This window comes from Apiospora phragmitis (assembly GCF_038363925.1).
Source record: "Apiospora phragmitis strain CBS 135458 chromosome Unknown utg000007l:2111988.0-4706623.0:1.0-2598199.0, whole genome shotgun sequence".
NCBI lineage: Eukaryota > Fungi > Ascomycota > Sordariomycetes > Amphisphaeriales > Apiosporaceae > Apiospora > Apiospora phragmitis.
In genome coordinates, this window is record NW_027117406.1 from 1 (window position 1) to 19,858 (window position 19,858).

The following is a 19,858-nucleotide window of genomic DNA, read 5'->3' on the forward strand; positions in this document are numbered from 1 at the left end:
ACACAATCAAGATAGATACCCACAGCATGAATGAAATGATGAAAAACCACAATGTCGAGACGTACCCATGGTTGCTTCCACCCAGACGGCCTGGCTACCCGTCAACTCGGCCATCTGCTTCAGTCGGGGAGAATAGAACTCGCCCTTGTCGGGACGGTTGTCGGGTGTAAACATGTTCTTCTTCCAGGGCTCTGAGCAAGCCTTCCACCACAACCTCACCCCTGGGCAGGCTGGCGGGGTCCCCGAAGGGTTCCTGTGCTTCTTGCTGACCCAGCCGCGGTTTACCAGCACCTCGTGGCGGCCCTTCTCTGGAGCGCCCGCCGTCCTCCGCGTCCCGCTCGAGCGGGGTCACGCATGTAGCCGTCGTCGCCGTCGCGCATGCGGGGGCCGATGAGTACTTCTGGTCGTGGCGGAAGCGGCTGCGGGCCCAGACGCGGCGGAAGTCGAAGTCGTGGATCGCGTCCGGGTCGATGCGCGGCGGCAGCGGCAGGGGCTTCCGCACCAGGCGGTCCTCGAACTTGGCGATCAGCTCCGTCTTCCAGCCCAGCCGCTGCACCTGCCACGACCCCAGCAGGAACGCCGTCACGGGGATGATGGCCAGCACGATCAGGCCCGCCCCCGCGCCCGCCCGTCCGCACCAGCTGCGGCGGGTTGTCGAGGATCGAGCTGAAGTTCGGGTCTTCGGCGGGCTGCTGCTTTCGGGCGCGCGGGGTCTGGGAGGAAAAAGCGCGGTCGTGGCAGTGGCGATTGCGGCGTCGGCTTGTTGCGCAGGACAAAAGAGGAAGGATTCGTCGTCGTCGTGGCGCTGCTGCTGCTGCTGCTGACTCTTGGACTGGGGATCGTAACGAGGTTTCGAGCCGCCGGACAAGCGATTGCCTGACGGACCAGCTGGGGCCCTTCGTGGTGGGCGGGTTGGTGCTGGTGTTTTTCGCAAAAGGCGTGAGAATCCGCGTTGGTGGTGGATGTGGGATTGAGAAAATGACGTTTCGCGGGAAATTCTCCAGAGCCCGGGGCGGCGCACCCACCTTGGAGCTTCACAGCTACCCCGGACTTCCAATGTGGGGCCGATCCTCCGCACCCTGACTTCCAGCGTTCAAGAAAGAATGCTCGAGGTCAACCTGGCAGTCTGCCTCTTTTCTCGATCATGAGTAATGCTATATCCATCTTAACTCATGAAGGAGTCTCCATGGGGTTTGCTTAGGTACCTAACACGTGGAAGAATTAACGAGGTACCCCTATTTGACGAAATAGGGGTACAATAGCTCGTATATTTCGACTTGCCGGTGTTGTATGGTTGTCAGCGCCAAACCCATACATCCTTGTGTTTATGGAATCTCCCAAGATGCCCCCTATCCCAAAACACATGGCTTTTCATATCTGCGCATCTTCCTCTACTTCCTCGCAGCCCAGTCCCTCCATAGATAGGTGCCTTCACTGAACTTCAGCCAGCAGACTCTAGGTACACCCCTCGAGCCATAGTTGCGTGGTCGCAATGCCCCGCGCCGAAGCACGAGAGTCTTCCAGAAATATCTAGACCTCTCTATCGCTCGACGCCATGGAGATCAGACATCAGGCAGGCTACCAAAAATCTTGGAATCTCGGGGTCTTCTAGGTGCAAAGTTGTGAGTCGTGTCACAAGATAGCCTCCAGTGCGCGATGCAGCTTCCAATACTTTAGAGCTAGTTTGGCACTGCTCTTTGATATGATATTCAGATTACCCCGTGGATGTATCGGCTCCGGGCTCTTTTTTCTTGGTTCTCGCAACCGAATAGCCATGGCTCCAAGATGTCTCCGGCTACTTTGTCAAAACTAACATCCAGATGTTCTTACAACAGTTGATCAGATATTGCAATACAAGCCATTGTATGATCGACTGGGAGGCAAGGGTTCTGTTGCTACCTTGGTCAGTGTGTGGCAAGATGAGATTAGGCATGTCAACTGGACGCCTTAGAACGACTTCGGAATGTCAGGGCTTCCCATGCACCACCTGGGTCTTCGTAAATCTATCTTCATGTGACCTCATGTGAAGGTTAGCCAGACCAAAACGGTGGTATGGATGCCTTGATATCAAGATCACAGCCCCTATCTTTGTTTCTTAAACTAGACATTGTTCTAGCCGCGTGATTATTTCTACATCATGTTCTGCAACAGGCATCCTAGAGGCGATTTGCGGGATGCGTGACGAGCGCGACGCTCAGATGTAAAGGCAACCGACTTTCTCGGAAAGAGGGGAAAAGAATCGAGAGTTCAAGGAGGTCTGGGTAGAGATCACGATGCGGGGGGTAAGGTAATTGGTTACGACAAGACACCAACGTCCAGTAATTACGTGGAGGGGGTGCCTTTGACGTATGTCAAAGTCAGTCTTGAGCTTCAATTTGGCTCTATCCCGTCAACGGAAATGAGTTTTCTGATTTTTAATGTCGGGGCTGGGCCATCACATCATACCAGATCTCATGGGCGAATTAGATTTCAGATACTAGGATCATGATACTGTTCTGTCCTCTATATTTCGAACATCGTGGGCGAAGATGCGTAGAACCCTTTTTCCAACATACTAAACGGCCAGATGGTCATATGATGTTCTCATTGATCACGACCTAGAAGTTTGGCTTGAGAGTCCAGGCTAGCCCAGAACTGAAGGCTGCCATAATAGATAGTCCAGCTATGGACCAGAGAGAATAAGCGTTCGAGTATTCGTTCCCCGGATGCGAGGAGGAAACACATTTTTGTACGCACCCAGCCGAAACCTCCACAGCTAGATTGAGATCAGTAAGCATAAGCTTCATCCTCTCCCATCGCCCCCCTTACCGGCGGTAAATGCGATGAAGAAGGCCATCGTCCATGATGTGATCTAGCCTCCATGGTGGCTGTAAGCCCCGTGACGGAACTAGGGAAGGGGAAGAGGGAGGGAGGAGAGGAATAGTTCCACTGCCGTCACTCCTGTACAGTTCTCTGCATGTTTTTGTTTTCTTTCTTTTTACCAGAATACCCCTGCAACACTCCCAGCGGATGCAATCCGCTGCGCTCCGCTCAGGCGCCATTATTTACGCTTCCTAGAGACATCTTACTTTTACAAATATAGAGGCAAGCTAGCCTGGGACATAGTAATCTATCTGCGGTAGAGGCCAGCCACCGCAGGCCGCGCGGCCTTGATCAAGATCAGAATCTGTACTAGATAATCATTGTTTACTCGTGAGTATTGCTTTTTCCAACCGTGCAGATCTGTGCAGAAAATAGTGGTCCGACGAGAAGCGGAGAGTATACTGCGAGGAGCCGGGAGGAGGGCACAAATCCTCCAATGTGGCAAATCTGCAACCCTGGTAGGACCTGCGGTTCAAGACGCCCCGAGAGCGAGCGGTGCGTGTGGGTATTCATTACTGGCCAATGAAAAGTCTCTGGGAAGATGATAGATCGTACATGTCAGCCAGCCGTTCAAACTGGAAACCAGATCGCCAGGGTCGGCCCGGCATTTTCTATATTTCATGCAGTAGGTGGTAGGCACCAGACCTCAGCATTGGCTGTTGCGCCTCCACCCCTTCGCGGAGGCAGCTTCGTAGATGCAATTATATGTTTATCCATGACATGATGACGAGAAAGCCATCACCTAAACAGGCCATCCCGCGGCAGCTAGCAGAGATTTACCTCTTGACGCACAGGTCGGTACGGATTACCCACTTCTCACCTTCAAGCACTTCGCGACCTTCGTGCTTGATCGTAGTGCAGGCCGGCGTCCGTGGGTATTCTTGCGCTATGAGGAAGCTAATGCGCGCGTATGGTCTGATCGGAGAGGTATCCAACCTTCCCGTAGACAAGTCGTCTCCATGTTTATGTAGAAGCAGCATCCCAGTCTCGAGAGAAACCGTTGTGTCGCTCTCCACTTCGCTTCGTTCGTTCGGTAAGAGACGGTTTCACCCCCCGGCTTCTGACGCCGATGTCAGGTATATCAGTAGCGTCCAAGTCGTCTTGGTGCTGATATTTTTGGAGTTATCAGTGGCTGATGGTAAGGTCACGAGATTGTAGTCATCATCTGGTTGAGATATTAGCTTTTTTCTTTTTTGCCCAAACTCCCAAGTAGATAGAAACCGACGTACAATGGGCATCGAAGAACTGGTTCGGCGAGTATCGATAGACTCGAATGTTAGGGTTGAGCCCAACGACCTCGCCATTCCAGGTCAAACCAACAGAGTCATCTGACAAGAGGTCCTTCAACCCCGTCTCGAGCCAGAGCCTCCGGGCAAAGTGGAAATCATCGATCTGATATCGATCATTGACGCGGACAGCCTCACCGCGCTTCGGGCGCCCTGGTGTCGTCGTGAAGGGCAGTCCCGCAGATAAGTAACATAGTCCCGGCAAAGCGATTTGGGGAAGAAATTGCGTACAAGCAATATCTTATCTCGGAACGCGGGATGGGCTTCCTCCAGCGACAAGCTAGTTACTGGAAGAGCAGGCCTGAAGGCAGGCCATTTGGGTGCAGGCGGGGGAGCCTTTGCTGAATGCTCCAACTCTCGTTTATTGGACTTGGCACCCTTTGTCTTGGCCATGGCGGACGATTGCTTGACTCATATGATGATTCTGATGCTCGCTCGCAGTGTAGAGAGCGGAAACCCGAGCGGAATCATGTAAGCGAAACCATGAATTTCGCCTGCCACCTGCTCGATTCCACCTCCGGGTCATGGAATGTTACACGGGATCTAGCTTTGGTGCTTTCGACGAATCGGAATTGAGGCGTTCTAGAGTCGACGATGTCGGCCTAGCCAGCTTACCAGCTTTTTGAACTTACCGCTCTCTGGGGAAGTGGCACTTCGCTAGCTCGTGGTTCCAACTTGCCGATCATCCGATCTTGTTCCACATTAAAACCGAGGCCCCCTATGTATCCGATTCCCAACTCCTTCATGGCAACCCAATGAATGGGGGGACGGGCAGGGCGGGGGGTTTCTGCAAGAAAAAGAAACGAAAAAAAGGAAAGGGTTCGGAATGATCTGCAAAAATTGGGACCTGTGATGGGTCATCGCCGTGCTTTGGTGTACATACATATCTTAATTTCGACTGATGCAGCCACATATGTATTATTGGCTAAAGTACTCCAAGTCATGATGTGGGTATGATCTGAGCATAACCTGAGCATTGAGGTATGAGCTGGTGTGAGCTGGCCACGTTACGCTATTGTGCTACCCCAGAAGCCGCCGCAGATTCATCATATTCCGGGGTTGACAGGTCATGGCGAATCTTAACGGTCACTTGTGCAACAGCGGCCGGCAAGCTGTCAGGTCGTTGCAGCAGCGCCTGACCTGGACGCCTCCCATCCATCATCATCTTTAACACATCTACAAGGATCTGTCTGCACTAATCGCACCATCACTACTACCACTGCCTTCAGCTAGCTCTATGAATCCAGGTACTCGGAGCCCAGAGTCAAGACAGTATGATATACTGTACAAGCTAAGAAACCGCCTTCATCCCTTGCCTGGTACGTGGAAGTAAGAGTACTTGCTTTTGCAGTCACCTAGACCACCACCACAGCCTTGAATCACGATACCCTTGGCCATCGCCAAAGCCCAGCATCAACCCAAAGCGGAGGAGTTGCGGGATTAGCTCTTTCCTAATTTATAGTAGCATGTCATCAAGCAGGTATAATAACCGGTAAGTATCTCAATCCTAACCCTCCCCTGAGGATCTTATTGTATATATATGGGATCTGCCTCACTTCCTAGCATGCAAGTATTCTGTTTTTGTACCATCCATGTCCGTCACATCTCAACTCAAGTGCAAATATGAGCAAACTCATGTCTTGGACGGGTTATTGTATGAAGGCGGATAAGAGCCTAGTAAAACATGCAACTTCTTCGGTGAAATCCGGCAGCGAGGCCCGTTATCAGCTCAAGGGTATAGCAGAGCTGGCTTCGGTGAAGCGGTCGATTATGAGCTGGCGGGAACATGCCATACGTTCTGCAATTCTCCCCGAGCGCAAGCGCTTCTGCCTTAAAATCGACGGTTACCTCAGGACGGCCTACGCCAGAGCATCCGACCAACCGACTGGACCGATCTCTGGCCTCCGAGAACCATTTATGCTGCTGAAGATGGCTCTCAAACAGCTCATGATCATTCGCAACTTCGATGAACGAGTGCGGGTGAAGGCAGCCGAGACACCGAGAGCCAACAGAGAGGCAGAAGATACTTGGTTAACAATTAAATTGCAATACGCCAAGGCTTGCCTCCTCCTCCTCATTCGCATCTTCGTATGTCACCCCAATCTCTTTTCGTGGTTCTTTCTCTGTCAATTCAGAGAGGAAGTCATGCCATCGACGAAATTATACACTGACTGGTCCCGTCACAGTGGTCCGTCCTTCCTAAATACCGAGAGTGGTGGGAAGGAGATTGAAGCCAGCCTCAAGAGCAAGGACTGGCTCAAACAATTCATCCTAGACTCGCGCAATTCAGAGCGTCTAGCGGTTGTTAGTCGAGAGCGCCTTCTCAAGGTATTGGAGGAATTCCGGCGTCAGAAAAGAGCCATCGACAGCGGCCAGGGGTCTCAGAAAGGGCTCGATATAAACATGTTGACATGAGTGTTTTTGCACTTACATACAACTATCGATCACAGTTTTATCTACAAAATTGGGGTGTTTCGTTTACAATATCATACCAATTTTCAAGCAATCAGACGATAGAAAAGAATAATATGAGAGTTCGTGGGAATTTGTCAGTCACCTTTCAGCGATACCATGGTGGCTTTACCGGGCCACATCAGCCACAGGGGTCACCTAGCCACTACTGTACATGAAGGGACCTCCACTAGTGGAGAGCGTAGCGTCCTAGCCGCTCTTCCCCGGATCTTAGCCCGCAGAAACAAAGAACTCGTGGGTCTCAACCCCAAGAAGGCATTGACTTTTGCAAAACACTCGCATGTTTGGCTTGTTCGACAGACCGGACCCTTGACGATCAATTTCTGGGTGACGACCCTTGCCTAAGCGCTTCGCGTATCTTCTTTCGAACGTGACCTGTCACGCGACTACAACACCCCGCAGAAGGGTTTATTTACTGTATACTGTATCAGGGCTGGCGGCCGCTTCTCTCACAGCTACTGAACGATGTGGTCATTCGGAACGACTTTCACAATGGCCAACGATCGAGATTCCAAAAGCGAGTCGCTACCGATAGCTACGGCATCCACAGCATCCACAGTGACGGCGAATGCCACCAACATACCCGAGACGAACGCTTCAATGCAGCTTGTCAGCACGCGGCCCGACACCCGCACACCCATCTTCTCCCAGCGGTCGATGAAGCAACTCGGTCTTTTCTTCGGTGGTGCAGTCTTCTCACCCTCTCCACCCTTGTCACCCGACGTGCTGTTGCCCGGAAACTCAGAGTAACGCAGCCGAGATTCTTCATACCAAGCAACAGACCTGCAAATAAGTTGGACGGGGACAACTCTCTTATTGCTGTAGAGGCATTGGGTCTGGCAACCTTGAACGTCTTCGGATTCGGAATTATGGCGACTGGCGGGCTATCCTGGGCTTTTGACGTATCGAGCGTAGCGGAACTGAGAGGAATGGCTCGCAAGACCCTTGGAGCAGACGGGTCCAGAACGGACGAAGAAGCTGAGAGGGAGGTCGAAGAATGGGTTGCCAAAATGCTCTTCAAGAAGGATGAAAAGGACAATGGGGAACAGAAACCAGCCAAGGAAGTTGAGAAGACCAAGTAGGTCGATACGGCAATGCAGAGTATGTACGACTAACATTTGCCGTTGGTTTTCGGCAATGCTTATGCCTCTCGTATGTGTTCTCGTATTCTACGCTTCGGTTTGGTATGATACTTGCTGACACAAATTTTCAGAATGCTGCCAGTAACCGCACTGCAAAAGGCGCCTCCAGTTCTCTATGCCGCGACAGCACTTGGGTCTGGGTAACCAATTCGCACTGTGGCCAACCACTACTACGTTCATGGGACAGAACGCCTCCTCCTTAGTAATGTTATGCGTTCCAAAAGCGGTCTAATCTCGCGGATTGTTCCCACCCAGCCTGCAGCGGTGTCGCTCTGTAGCCAACGGGTCGATCATTCAACTACCCTATACGCTTGCTACCCGTCCCGCCCAAGGCTGAGTAGGGTTGACTTAGCGCTCCGATTTTCTCCATCCCCGCTGTCTACAACATGTTCGAAGATCGTGTAAGTGAAATGCTTTCCATTTTGTTGCCTTTCAGCCGTCTGAGCATGGGGCGTCGGGGTACATTCAACCTGCTTGGGCGTAGGTATGTAGTATACTCCCCTATTGTATGCATCAGCAGTCTACCAGTCTTACCCCGGCAAGCATGCAAGACGAGATTCGCATCGTGGAGCAAGGCAAACCTGTTTTCTTTTTGCTACAACTCGCATATCCCACTAACCCAATGGTCTTGGCTCCTATGTTCAGACAACGATGCGGTATAATACCACAGTGGATGCCTGTCTTTCTTGGCCTCTTCCGTTGTAATGTTCTATTCTGTTGATCGGTGAACGCTTCAAGTATTTCGTCGACTACACAAGGCACCATGGCGCTGTACCATGTTAGAGTACGCAACTACTACTGGAATCGGACGCTCTCCAAGTACTCGAAAGATCATCGAGTACACACTCCTGTCCAGTCTCCTGTTCGACAACAGGGGAATTGTGCCGCACCTTGCACAGTTCGTCTTCTTAACAAGGAAGAGAGACTCGGCGTTCATCTAGTCAGCCACGACAAGGACCTGACTGTCTATGATGGACGGCCGCCTTACCTTGCCGAGGCCCATGGCATAATCATCAGAACGTCGCGGCAGTCGTGTCCGCGCCCAATATGGGTGGTGCAGGAGGAGATTCAGTTTGAACCCCCCTTTCCTGTTAGCATAGTTGATCTCGCCACGAACGAGTCTATAAAATCCGAATGCGCGAGTATCTGCTGGGTCCCTCACCTCAAAGAGTCTAATGGTACATTGCTCACCATCCTGAACGATGTCCCAGGGGAAGTTCAAATTGGCTCAACGAAGACCATTAGGTCCAATGTTGTAACCCAAGTACCAGGATGTCCTGAGAAGACGAAAGCCGAATGGGTCGAGGTCGAGAGACTCTCAAGCTGCTCTATACTCGACGATAAAGAGAAAGAAACGATATTCAATGCTCAACTCGAATCACTTCATTCTGACCAGAAAACTTCCGTTCCTCCTCGGGTATCTTTGCGGGAGTGCATTCGTTCGCCCATGGAACGCCTTCGAACCTCTCCTTTCCGGGTAGATACTCTTGTGGGCCTAAGCGCAAATCCTGGCGAGGACCTGGGGGTGCTCCAAGCGGCGACGTCGGACCGAAGCATCGAAGACAGCACTGAAGACAGGATCGACGACTCTAGTGACTTGAGCGATGAAGGGTACTTGTCTGAAGATCCGTTCGAGGGCCCGCCACTCTCCACGGTTGAGAGTGTAAGTACACTCTCCAAATATGGACCCGTGATGCTGCCGACTCAGTTATTAATGTTGTGTTTTGCAGACTAGACGACGTTGTTGTAACTACCCCGATCTAGCCCCTACATCGTCGAACCCAGCCCCGAGACATAGGCACCTACAAGACCACGAGTGTCCTCGCGGCTCGAACCACTCTGAGCATTGCGTCTTCGTGGACCTTCAGCCGAAAGTGCTTCCTAAGAAACCATGAGCACTGTCGCTTGCCGCTCGCAGAAGAGGTAAAGATCGTTGACCTCGACTCCGTCGCCGCATCCTCCACAGTATCTGGATCCTCATCGTTGGCACTGGCACTCGAGCAGTCGTCAATGGACACGACCTCGCAACATCTTGGTGATGATGACGTCGACGGCGAGGATGAATACCGATCAATTTGCGGCTGGCCGCTCGTCCCGAACCTGGAAACGCGATTGCGGTCTCCAGACCTCTCCGGGCTTGTTGGTCATGACCTTGACCCATCTTCGTTTTGGGAACCCGACGTAGCGTCTCCATATGAAGCCCAGTCCACCACCCCCTCGCCTTCTATGATGGATATCGATGGGGGGTGGACGCTTACGGACGAAGAGGGAATGTCCTTACTCCAGCATGGTCTACCCTCCACACCTCCTCCTTCTTATGGGATGTATCAATAACGGCCCCTACTACACTGCATGGAGGTTATCATCTGGGCTTTACTATAAGGAGGAGAAGGATTGGTTCAACAGGAGGCGAGCATGCGTCTTTCCTTTTTACGTTTCTATCGCTTTGGGTCCCAAGCCCTAGTAGCACGAGGTCGGTTTTCTGTAAAATCATTCACTTGGTGGCACGTACTTTGTTACGATGTTGGGCTGAGCCAAAATATTTTTCTCATGCCCCTGGCGCTAGGGGGTGGAAAGTCTTTTTTGTATTGTCGCTCTTTGTTTTTTTCCACGCATTAAAAGAAAACACACGCTTTTTAAGACTTCTTTACTTGTTTTTGTGCAATTCTGAATCTCCCCTACCCAACGTGTAATATATCCGCAGTTAATATGCATTTGCTCCAGATGCTAGTTTCAAAACTCTTGCTCCCCAAAGTATAACCTTGCATGGTGATCTCGAACAATGCAGCACGTAATGTGATCTAGTACATATGCATGCCCGATATATTCTTAGCATGCTGCTTGCTTTTAAGGCCTGACCATGCACATGTCATAGTTTCCATCCACATCCACTGCAAGCAAACAAAGTTAGGCTCTTTATTTCATGACATTGCTCTTTTGTACGTAAATATGCGGCGGAGCACGTCGACACAAGCTATTCCAGCTATAGACCACCATAAATCTAACTTATGCTAGGTGGGAAGAAAAACCCCGGGCTGGTATCGTACCTTTGTTGAAGAGTAGTAGATGGCAAGGTTAGTCGACACGAGCCAAAGATCTATATCACATCTCCGATTATGGAGTACTTTGCTCGCTGGGAATGGGCACCTGCAGTCTCACTCTCTCTCACTCTCTAGATCACAGCCTCTTCGGGACCGTGTCCGGGCATCTCTCCGTCTCCCCCCACGCGTACCCTCAACCTGGCCTCGAGGCTCTCGCCTTCCTCGAAGCTTCCCCTGCGGCCCCAGTTCCGAGGCTGCTTCTTCAGAAACGCGCCCACGGCGCCCAGGTAGCCCTCGTGCCGGAGGAAGTAGGCTTGTTTCTGGCCTTTGCTCCAGAACTTGAAAGCGTACGATAGCGTGTTCATGGTCTGCGGGTGCCCGCGGATGAAGGAGCCTCCGAAGTAGATGCGCGACAGGCCGTGTATTTGCGACTGCAAGTAGGCGATCTGGCCGATGTTGTTACTTATGGCGTATAGCAACGACCGCGAGATGTCAGCCGAGGAGAAGCGATTTCGGATCGCCTCCTCCGTCGTTATAGAAGTGGAGCGGGGTGCCTCCAAAGGTTGGGAGCCGCTTGGGGCCTCTTGGTTGGCCTTGAGATGGTCGGCATCGCCATTGGACAGGCCGCCACTGTCCTCGGCTTCCTGCTCTGCTTCCCTCTTCATGCGGAAGACCTTGCCGAAAGAGCTGGCAATGGTCGAGCTCTTCAGGCCGATCTTGCCGTAATCTGTGCCATAGATATCGCCCACCAGCATATCGACCTTGGAGTTGTCTCCCTGCGCGGCCATATCAAGCATCTCATCAAACGATTCGGCCGGGGTCAGGGAGGGAGAGTATACCCCAGAGCGTACCACCGCCGAGTGACGTTCCACCTACGCGCTCGTACGTCCTCGGCCCGGATATCTTCAGTATGCTGACACCGGAGCCAATGTTCACCAGCATATACGGGTATATGTTCTCTTCGGGTTCTGCGAAGTGCATCGGGTCCGTCTCGGAGTAGGTGAAGACTTCGCGGGGTATCTCGGTAATGAAGAAGTCAAGCCCTGCGAGTGTTCTTGGTAAGCCGGCCACGTCTTTCTACACCACAACGACGAGGACAAGGAGTTCGGGAGGTAGGCGGCCGTAACAGAAGAAAGACGAAGAAGACGAAGAAGAAGAAAAGCGAAAGCGAAACGAACCAATAATTAAACACTCCATCTCGTCCTCGCGCAAGACGTCCACGCCCAGCCGCTGCCGGATCTTGTCGTAGTATTTGTACGCGCCGCCCCCGGTCGCCATGACGAGCAGCTCGCCGGGCCGGGACCCGTTCAGCTCGAACTGCTTGTCCTTCAGGTGCTTCATGAACTCGATGCAGTCATCGATGCGGTCCGTCTCGAAGCTGAGGAAGTTGAGCCGGCCGCCGGGCTCGGTAGAGTGCGCCTCGCGGGAGAAGTAGACGAGCTTCGCTAGCGAACCCCCGATCTTTACAAACGAGGAACGCAAACACACGTTGTCAGCGATTTTGCTAGCTACCAGTAATGATGGGAGATATGTCTATATGTATTTCCTCAGACGCGCGCATATATACTACTACAACACTCCAATAAGTAGCACTCTGGTGTGGTATGGTATAGTATGGCATGGGTGGTGTGTGAGTGTGTGTGTGTGTGTTTGCTTCAGGCACAGAGGAAGAGTGGCGCACATACATCGGCCGCGATATGACTAACAACTGCCGTGTGGTTCGGCAGCCGGATGTCCTTGGTCTCATGGTAGCTCGAGCCCACGGGCGAGCCGCTGACGGGCGTGGCCGGCTCGCCGCTGTCGGCGATGTATGCGCCCTTGACGTTGATGCGCACGGAGCCGGGGTGGCCGATGGTGCTGTCTATCTCGGCGGTGCTCGTTATCGTCCGTGGTCGCCGGAACGCGGTGAGCGAGTCTGTGGAAGCGGCCGCAGGTGTATGCTTGTTGGCGGACTTGGCGCCGTCCGCGGCCTTGTCGCCGTCAGCAGGCGCTGTGTCGGCGACAGGTTGCGCTTCGGATTGCGCTTCGGGTCCAGGCATCGCGGGGCTGCTGCTTTGCGACGAAGGGGGGGGGGGGAACGGTGGGGTAATTTTTTTCTTTGTTCCCTCGGCTTCGATTTGAATAGAATCAGTCAATTAGAAAGAGGAATCGATAGCTTGAAGGCGAGAAGAGGAAGGAGAGAGGGCTCAAATGCCCAAAAAGCGGTATGAAGGCTTACGGCGGCATGGACGGTGTTTTATTTCTCACTGCCAATTCCGATCTGTGTAAGAGCAAAGTTGCTTGTCGATGTTTAAAATTGTCGTCCCGTCTCCCCCATGCTGCACGCCCACCTGCGCTGCACTCTCGGGCCAACGAACCACTGGATTCCCACGTTTTCTCACGTCACTTAGCGCAAACCCCGCCCCCCCCCCCCCGGGACCCAAGACCCCTATTCACTGTACTGTATTTTCTACAGTAGGTAGTGCTGGGTATGCAAATGCACCGGTTTTCGGGGGAATGGATTTGATGGAACTTCCCGCTGCGGGACCTGTGTGACCAACCTGGAACAGTCACAATTATTTTATTCTCCAGAGCATCATCAATATGAGAGGTACAACCGCCGAGCCAATTTACGTACGTTATACAAGTACGAGCACCAATCGACTAGATACCTATCCGTCTTACTTCTTGTCAGGCTTTTTCGTCCTGCTTACCTGCAGCTGTTTCTCAAGCTAGATCCTAACGCGCGTACGACGTCGTACGTAAGTCGGCTGCCACGGCGTCATCATTAGGACCGGGGATTACTCAGAGCTGCTCGAGTCCGATCTGAGACAAATGATTTCTTCAAACTTTGCGCGCCATGATTGATTTGTATTAATGATAGCCTGTTTTTTAAAAATTCAATTTGCGCAACGCGGCTACTACTGTCCCCAGGTTCTCAAGAACTGGTCAATATTGACTCCGGGAGATCCCCAAGTATCTTATGACGTCCTGTCTAAGAAAGAAAGGGGTCAGGGCCACTGAGCTGAAGAACCCCTTTATAAGTAGAACCCTTATAAACACAGTACTTCCATTTTGCCGCAGCTCTGCTTGGACTAAAGGAGGGTAATAACAAAGTAAAAATAGTATCAGTGATAGAAGCGCTTTCTTTTTCCTTTCGCCATAAGTATAATAATATCCCAATTTTAGAAGAAGCCCCCCGCAGGAACTGCCACGAAGATGGCCGAGAGAACACCGGCGCCGAACAGGGCGCACAGCATAGACTGAATAAAGATGGTGTCCTGGATCTGGCGGAGGGCGGGCTCCTGGATCCAGACCTCGCGGTCGAAGACCTTACGCAAGACGTTGCGCTTCTCGTACTTGACGATCCAGGGCTCGTCTTCGTAGCTGTTAGCGGACCCGAAGGACTCGAAGCTGCCTTTTTTCAGGCTAGCCATCTCATCATCACAGTCGCCCTCGACGAAAAGCTCCCAGGGGCGCACATGGCGGTGGTGCATGCCGTGGAGCACGACGCACATGCCCTTGTACGCCGCGATGAGGGTCGCGATGCCAAGGACCCAGCCGATGGCCGCCAGCGCGCGCCAGCCACGACCCACGTGGCTCAGGGCCAAAATGACGGCCACGACAGTGCCCAGAAGGATGAGGCTGACGCCCAGCCCGCGGGCGAAGAAGACACGGGCCGGGTTGCCATTGCAGATGGTCCAGCGGATGAAGTTAGGGTGGGCCTGCCGCCGTAGACTGTTCTCGATGGTGCGCGCGATCTGGCGGAAGGCGGACGGGTGAGTGGTGTAGGCGAGGGCATGGATGGTAGCCTTCTGCTCTCGCGCCGATAGGTTCAGCTGGCGCGGCGCATCGTCGGCTATGTATGTCGCAATCACCCGATCAATCTCTTCTCTGAAAGGTTGAATTGAGACTGGAGAAAAAGAGTGGGTTAGTAGGTATATTCCATTTTTTGCTGATCTGAGTACAACCTACATGGTTGTTTCGCTCTGGCGGCTGCGAACGCATCATACGCTTGAGAGCGGTAGTTCGTTGTTGCCTGTGAGCCCGAGAACACAGTCGACGCATCGTCGTCGTAAGCTGGTGTACGAGGGGGCGTCGAGAAAGGGTCTTTGTTCTCTATAGCCATCTCGGCCCCTTTCTCGAAGTTGGTGCCCTTGAAGATTTTCGCAGCCTCGGGCTCCCTTTTCAGCTGCGCGGCAGCGTCTTTCTGGAACTTTGCCGCCGCTTCATCCTCCATCGCCTGAGTCCATTCAGGCGCCAGGGAGATGTCGGTTGTGCCTGCTTCCTGGAAACGCTTGGCATAGTCCCGGTGCCAGAGGAAGAACTGAAGGTTTTCGGCTGCGTGCTCGATATAAATGAGATAGTTCATGAAGTCTCGCACGGTGCATGGCTGAATGAGTCGTCAGCAGAGGGTCACGCTGCAAGCGAACAGCGTGGTTATCTTACCGGACAAGTACCCCCATTGATGATTTTGTTGAAGGTAAGCGCATCTGGAACTCCTGCCGAAGCGCTTGACCGTCCGGACTTGAGGGACGCTCCTTCCTTGTCGCTATCCGAGACATTGCTATCTCGACGATCCAGGGTCTCGCGACGCACGTATTGGGGCCGGCGGTAGCTCAGAGAGAGAACCATGTTGGTTGTGGGATAGTCGTCTTTGATAGGGGGATTCAATCACGCGTAGAAGGAATTGGAGAAAGAATCGACACTGACTGCAGACAAACAGATCTGCACGAAGGGGTGCTTATGTACAAGAACGTGGCAATGGCATGTGAGAAGGGATAGGGTTTAGTGCAAGAACTCCACGACCCCTAGTAGTATTACTTGTAATGTGGATGGACTTTCGAACTACTCCGAGGGCATTAAGAAATAGGAGGCAGAGGGGTGGTCGAAGCGGGATGGGGGTTTTCTTTAAGTTCGACTCCAGACGGAGGCGTCGACGATCCAGACTGGCTGCTCGCTCCAACCCCCTAGTGCCTCTGGTCTTCAGCTTCGATTCTCGACCTGCGGTATAGGCAGTTCAGCTAAGCTGTAGGTAACCGTATGTCTTGAGTTAATTACCGTGGATGGGTGTTAATGGCTGGAGTTTGCAGCAAGTCCTCCTTGGGCAGCTTGGGACACACCATCTCGGGGTATATGAACGACTTGGGTGGTGCAGGAGAGACCCGCCAAGGCAGTGATCAACGATACCTCGCCGATGCCAAGGAGCACTGCTCACCTGAATCGACGGCAAGGTTTTCCTTGCCATATGTGATCTTGAGCATGGCAGAACTGTTGTTTCCTAGACAGGCATTGGCCTGCAGAAGACAGGCTAATGGACGCCGGAGATCTGCCAAGGCTGTCACGATCATAGATGGGGCAGTAAGACCATCCCAGAGAGCTGGTTCGGGGCCCTAGCAGAACATCAGCCATCGTGCCGGCCCAAGACGCGGCCTTTGCTGAGTGGTTGACTCTGATATAATCACGGCGTTAATAGTATAGTAGTGTGAGGGATGGCCGATACTAGTCGTGCTTAGCTCCTCTGCGTACTTACAGCCAAGGTGAGCCAGTACACTACCAATAAGGAGAGATCTGATCGATCTACCGGTTACTGGTAGCAAGCCCAGTCACATTGCACTCGTAGTGTCAGCAGTCTCCCCTTTCGGAAAATACCTGCTTGCCCCATGCCAGATGGGCTAGCTCTGCGCGGGAAGTCAAACCAAGGTGAAGATGCATTGCCCGGATCGACAGGCTGCAGAACCCGGCATCCATCGACGTGAACACGACGTACCACATACCTAAAATTAGGGTGCAAAAGTCTGGCAACATTCCCACTTTTACACTTAAACTCTATATATTTAAAAGTTAATTAAAAGTATATATAAAATAGGTATAAAAATAGAAAAAATAGTTTTATAAACTATTTTATATTATAAATATATTATAATCGATGGATTAGTCCCCCGCGGGGTAGCACTTAAGGCGTAGAATTAAATAGAAATAATCGTCTAGTTATTTTCGAAGCTTTTGCTTTATGGCGCAGTGGTTAGTCTAAACGCACTGTAATAAAATATTAAAGTCTAGTATTTTTAAGAATTTTATCTAAAAAAATACTAATATTTAAGGTTTTATTTTTTTAATTTTTAAAAAGATACTTATTTTTTTTATATAATTATTAATAAAAGCTAAGTATTTACTTTTTTTTTTTAAAATAAGTTTTTAATAATATTTTAAAAAATTATATAAAAAAATACTTTTTAATATTTTTTATTATATTCTTTAATAAATTTAATTTATAAATCTATCTTTAATATATTTTTAATTAATATATTCGCTTAGTTATTAGCTTTATAAAACTAGACCCTTCTAGGTATAAATAGGTGAGAAAAAAAATGGAGATATTACTAGACTTTTGCACCCTTATTTTATATGCATGAACATATGGTGGTTTTCGGCAAGGATGGGCGCCTCGGGGACATATGTACACGAGGTAGAAAATGCCACATGATCATGCTGTATCACTCACCGAGAGGGAAAAAGCAAGCAGAGGAGCGAATACCTTCGGCACAAGGCCCAGTCTGGGTCGTAACGAGAAGTTCGTGTAGTAGTAGGAAGAAGAGGGAAAGGGAATTGTAAGTTGGGCTGAGACGTGAACTACGATCCCTGTCCCCCTAAAAGCCCAGATCGACCTTTCCCAGTGTGGGGAGAGCGACTCCTCTACGTCTACTGTAGCTACCTCCTAAGGTAGGTCTTCCTCAGCTACTGCACACACCACATGTAGTGCCTTTGTAGGTACCTAGCCAATTTCAGTGACTTTTTCGACATGGAACCCATATCTTGTCTTTTTTGACGTATCGTAGGCAATGACCATATTGCACGGCGACCCAGGCGTGACAGCTGTCTGACAAAGAGGAACTTCCGGCTTTTCGGTATGCTCCTTATGCAAGACTCGGTTCCCGGTGACTAGTATAAACGCCACATGAACTTGTGAACCCTCGGGACTGCCCCGGAGGCGAGACCAGGAAGCCCATTTACCTAGCCTTCTTGGCAAAGTGGTGATGACTACGGCTTACCAGGAGATTGGGACTGCTTTGCATGCTAGCAACGGCTGAAGTCTATTTAGCTGCTCAATATTAACCCGTCTCGACAATTCTTGCCCTGGACCGGAAAATAAAAAGCAATATTCGCTTACAAGCGAAAGCCACACATGCTACCAAGAGATCAATATCCGCCTCTCATCACTTAGTGTGATCCCTCTCACTTTGGGAGCAACGCCGCGGCGGCTACACACGGAATCGTATGCGTAACATGGCTTGGAGGACAAGAAAAAGGGGGACAGTCAGAAGAAGTAAAACACACATGGGCCGTCAAGAAACTTCGTTCGGGGGCTTCCGAACGTAACGCAGACTGGCTCTGAGCTACGATGAGACTAAAGTCGACCTTATAGCTGTGTCGGTAACCAATCAGGATACTATTGAAAAATCCAATGACGGAATGACTCCAGCCGTCCCGCTACTGTTCGACTTCTCCCTTTCCTTCTCGCAGTCTCGTCTATGTCTCTGCTACCAGCTACCAGCCCCCTTACCAATGCTCCTCCGAGATCGGGACGGTATTCACATCCACGTCATCCTTGAACCAGCGCTCCTCGTCGGCGATGCGGACGTCGTTGCCGCTCATCTGGCGCTTCCGCATGAGCCCGTCATCCGCAAAGGTCCAGTCCTCGAGGCCGTAGGTGCGCCACCACTGCCTCTTCCCACCCTCCTTCTCGTCCTCCTCGAACCACTCGTACCAGAATTGCACGGCGATCTTGTTGTCCGTGAAGGCGAACAGCTCCTTGCGCAGCCGGTACCGGTTCTCCTTCTCCCACTTCTTGCTCAGGAACTCGGCAATGGCGTCGCGGCCGACGAGAAACTGGTCCCGGTTTCGCCAGACCGAGTCCTCTGTGTATGCGAGCTTGACTTTGTGAGGATCTCTTAAGCGATTGTTGCATTCGTATCAGTGAAAATTTCCCATACCTAAGAACTCCTCATTGTAGTCTACTTACCTGGTGTTCCAAGCGTCCTGGGCAGATTTCACTTTGATCTGCGCCGTCTCCGCCGTGAAAGGGGGATATGGTGGTCTTCCTCCTTGCTTTTCGGTGGACATGATCGCGGGTGTGTAGGTAGCTTGTTACATCCAGGGTCTGCAAGGGTAGGCCAGTAAGTAGGTAGGGTGTTCTTTCCAGTATTCTAGTCAATACAAGTGCGGAGCGGAGCAATTTGATTGCAGTAGTGCGTGGTGATCGCTTTGCAAAGTGGAGGGACCGTTATCCTTCAGAGCCGGATGGAATTCTAATGCCAACCGACCTGTGACGTCTTCGAGCTTTATAAGTCCGGAGCAATATCCGCGGGGCTTTTTTCACTCGGGATTCTTCCCCGGTCGGGATTTGGCTGGTCCCCGGGTTTGGCATCAATTGATTAAGCAACACTGAATAAGGGCGCTGCTTACTATATACATACTTACATAACATTCCATCCAACTATCGCGGGAGTGTCAATTGAAGGGCGCGCCTGGCGCGCAAGCCCCAGGCATCAGTACATGTATGCTTATCAACTTCCTCCAAACCCCGTGAACTTTGTCGTCGCACAATATAGTGCGTATTATATGAGTATGCGCAAGCATTACAAAACTACCCAACGTAGATATACCGTCAGACCTGGTAGTAAGGTACGCAGTTTATCATGCCCCTCATCGCAACCATGCACTTACTTGTACCCTACACAACATCCATACCCATGTGTATACAGCTCGCCTGTAGCGAAGCTGGTTGGGGTTGATCTTGGTTTACTTGTTTGATCACAGGTTGTGTCAGTGGTATGCCCTGAGATACTGCTAGATGCTGCTCAGGGCATGATCTATATCTTAAAGCAATTATCTCTACCTACTCAACCTCACAGTATAGTTCCCAGCAAAAAGTTCTTCGATTGTTCATTAAATGTGTTTCTTTTTTTATTCATGGATTCGTTCATCTCAACCAATTCCATCGAGTAGTTCTGAGCAGTGGCTTCCCAATATTTTCGCAATCATGGCCTCGGTTGAACTGCCCGTCGCCTCTTCC

At 51.3% G+C, this 19,858-nt stretch overlaps 8 protein-coding genes across 8 annotated transcripts; 3 read left to right on the top strand and 5 right to left on the bottom strand.

The window, feature by feature from the left end:
- Positions 1 to 66: 66 nt before the first annotated feature.
- Positions 67 to 1,146, bottom strand: PG994_007601 (COX1 assembly protein Shy1; the record flags this gene model as incomplete). The annotated part of the gene is made up of 3 exons (XM_066859010.1): positions 67 to 337; positions 399 to 918; positions 1,119 to 1,146. Coding segments are annotated over 3 exons (819 nt in total), but the record flags the coding sequence as incomplete, so codon positions are not given.
- A 2,679-nt stretch (positions 1,147 to 3,825) lies between these two features.
- On the bottom strand, positions 3,826 to 4,541 carry PG994_007602 (uncharacterized protein; the record flags this gene model as incomplete). Its single annotated transcript, XM_066859011.1, has 3 exons — positions 3,826 to 3,962; positions 4,092 to 4,254; positions 4,380 to 4,541. The coding sequence occupies 3 exons, from the start codon at positions 4,539 to 4,541 to the stop codon at positions 3,826 to 3,828; spliced, it is 462 nt and encodes a 153-aa protein (XP_066714498.1).
- A 1,230-nt stretch (positions 4,542 to 5,771) lies between these two features.
- PG994_007603 (uncharacterized protein) lies at positions 5,772 to 6,563 on the top strand (the record flags this gene model as incomplete). The annotated part of the gene is made up of 2 exons (XM_066859012.1): positions 5,772 to 6,178; positions 6,335 to 6,563. The coding sequence occupies 2 exons, from the start codon at positions 5,772 to 5,774 to the stop codon at positions 6,561 to 6,563; spliced, it is 636 nt and encodes a 211-aa protein (XP_066714499.1).
- Positions 6,564 to 7,112: 549 nt separating this feature from the next.
- PG994_007604 (uncharacterized protein) lies at positions 7,113 to 7,702 on the top strand (the record flags this gene model as incomplete). The annotated part of the gene is made up of 2 exons (XM_066859013.1): positions 7,113 to 7,366; positions 7,402 to 7,702. The coding sequence occupies 2 exons, from the start codon at positions 7,113 to 7,115 to the stop codon at positions 7,700 to 7,702; spliced, it is 555 nt and encodes a 184-aa protein (XP_066714500.1).
- An 823-nt stretch (positions 7,703 to 8,525) lies between these two features.
- On the top strand, positions 8,526 to 10,096 carry PG994_007605 (uncharacterized protein; the record flags this gene model as incomplete). The annotated part of the gene is made up of 2 exons (XM_066859014.1): positions 8,526 to 9,425; positions 9,527 to 10,096. The coding sequence occupies 2 exons, from the start codon at positions 8,526 to 8,528 to the stop codon at positions 10,094 to 10,096; spliced, it is 1,470 nt and encodes a 489-aa protein (XP_066714501.1).
- Positions 10,097 to 10,934: 838 nt separating this feature from the next.
- Positions 10,935 to 12,842, bottom strand: PG994_007606 (uncharacterized protein; the record flags this gene model as incomplete). Its single annotated transcript, XM_066859015.1, has 4 exons — positions 10,935 to 11,600; positions 11,680 to 11,846; positions 11,982 to 12,264; positions 12,489 to 12,842. 4 exons carry the CDS (start codon positions 12,840 to 12,842, stop codon positions 10,935 to 10,937), a joined length of 1,470 nt encoding a protein of 489 aa, XP_066714502.1.
- Positions 12,843 to 13,967: 1,125 nt separating this feature from the next.
- Positions 13,968 to 15,417, bottom strand: PG994_007607 (uncharacterized protein; the record flags this gene model as incomplete). The annotated part of the gene is made up of 3 exons (XM_066859016.1): positions 13,968 to 14,695; positions 14,758 to 15,175; positions 15,232 to 15,417. The coding sequence occupies 3 exons, from the start codon at positions 15,415 to 15,417 to the stop codon at positions 13,968 to 13,970; spliced, it is 1,332 nt and encodes a 443-aa protein (XP_066714503.1).
- Positions 15,418 to 18,342: 2,925 nt separating this feature from the next.
- PG994_007608 (uncharacterized protein) lies at positions 18,343 to 18,906 on the bottom strand (the record flags this gene model as incomplete). The annotated part of the gene is made up of 2 exons (XM_066859017.1): positions 18,343 to 18,733; positions 18,806 to 18,906. The coding sequence occupies 2 exons, from the start codon at positions 18,904 to 18,906 to the stop codon at positions 18,343 to 18,345; spliced, it is 492 nt and encodes a 163-aa protein (XP_066714504.1).
- Between the last annotated feature and the right edge of the window lie 952 nt (positions 18,907 to 19,858).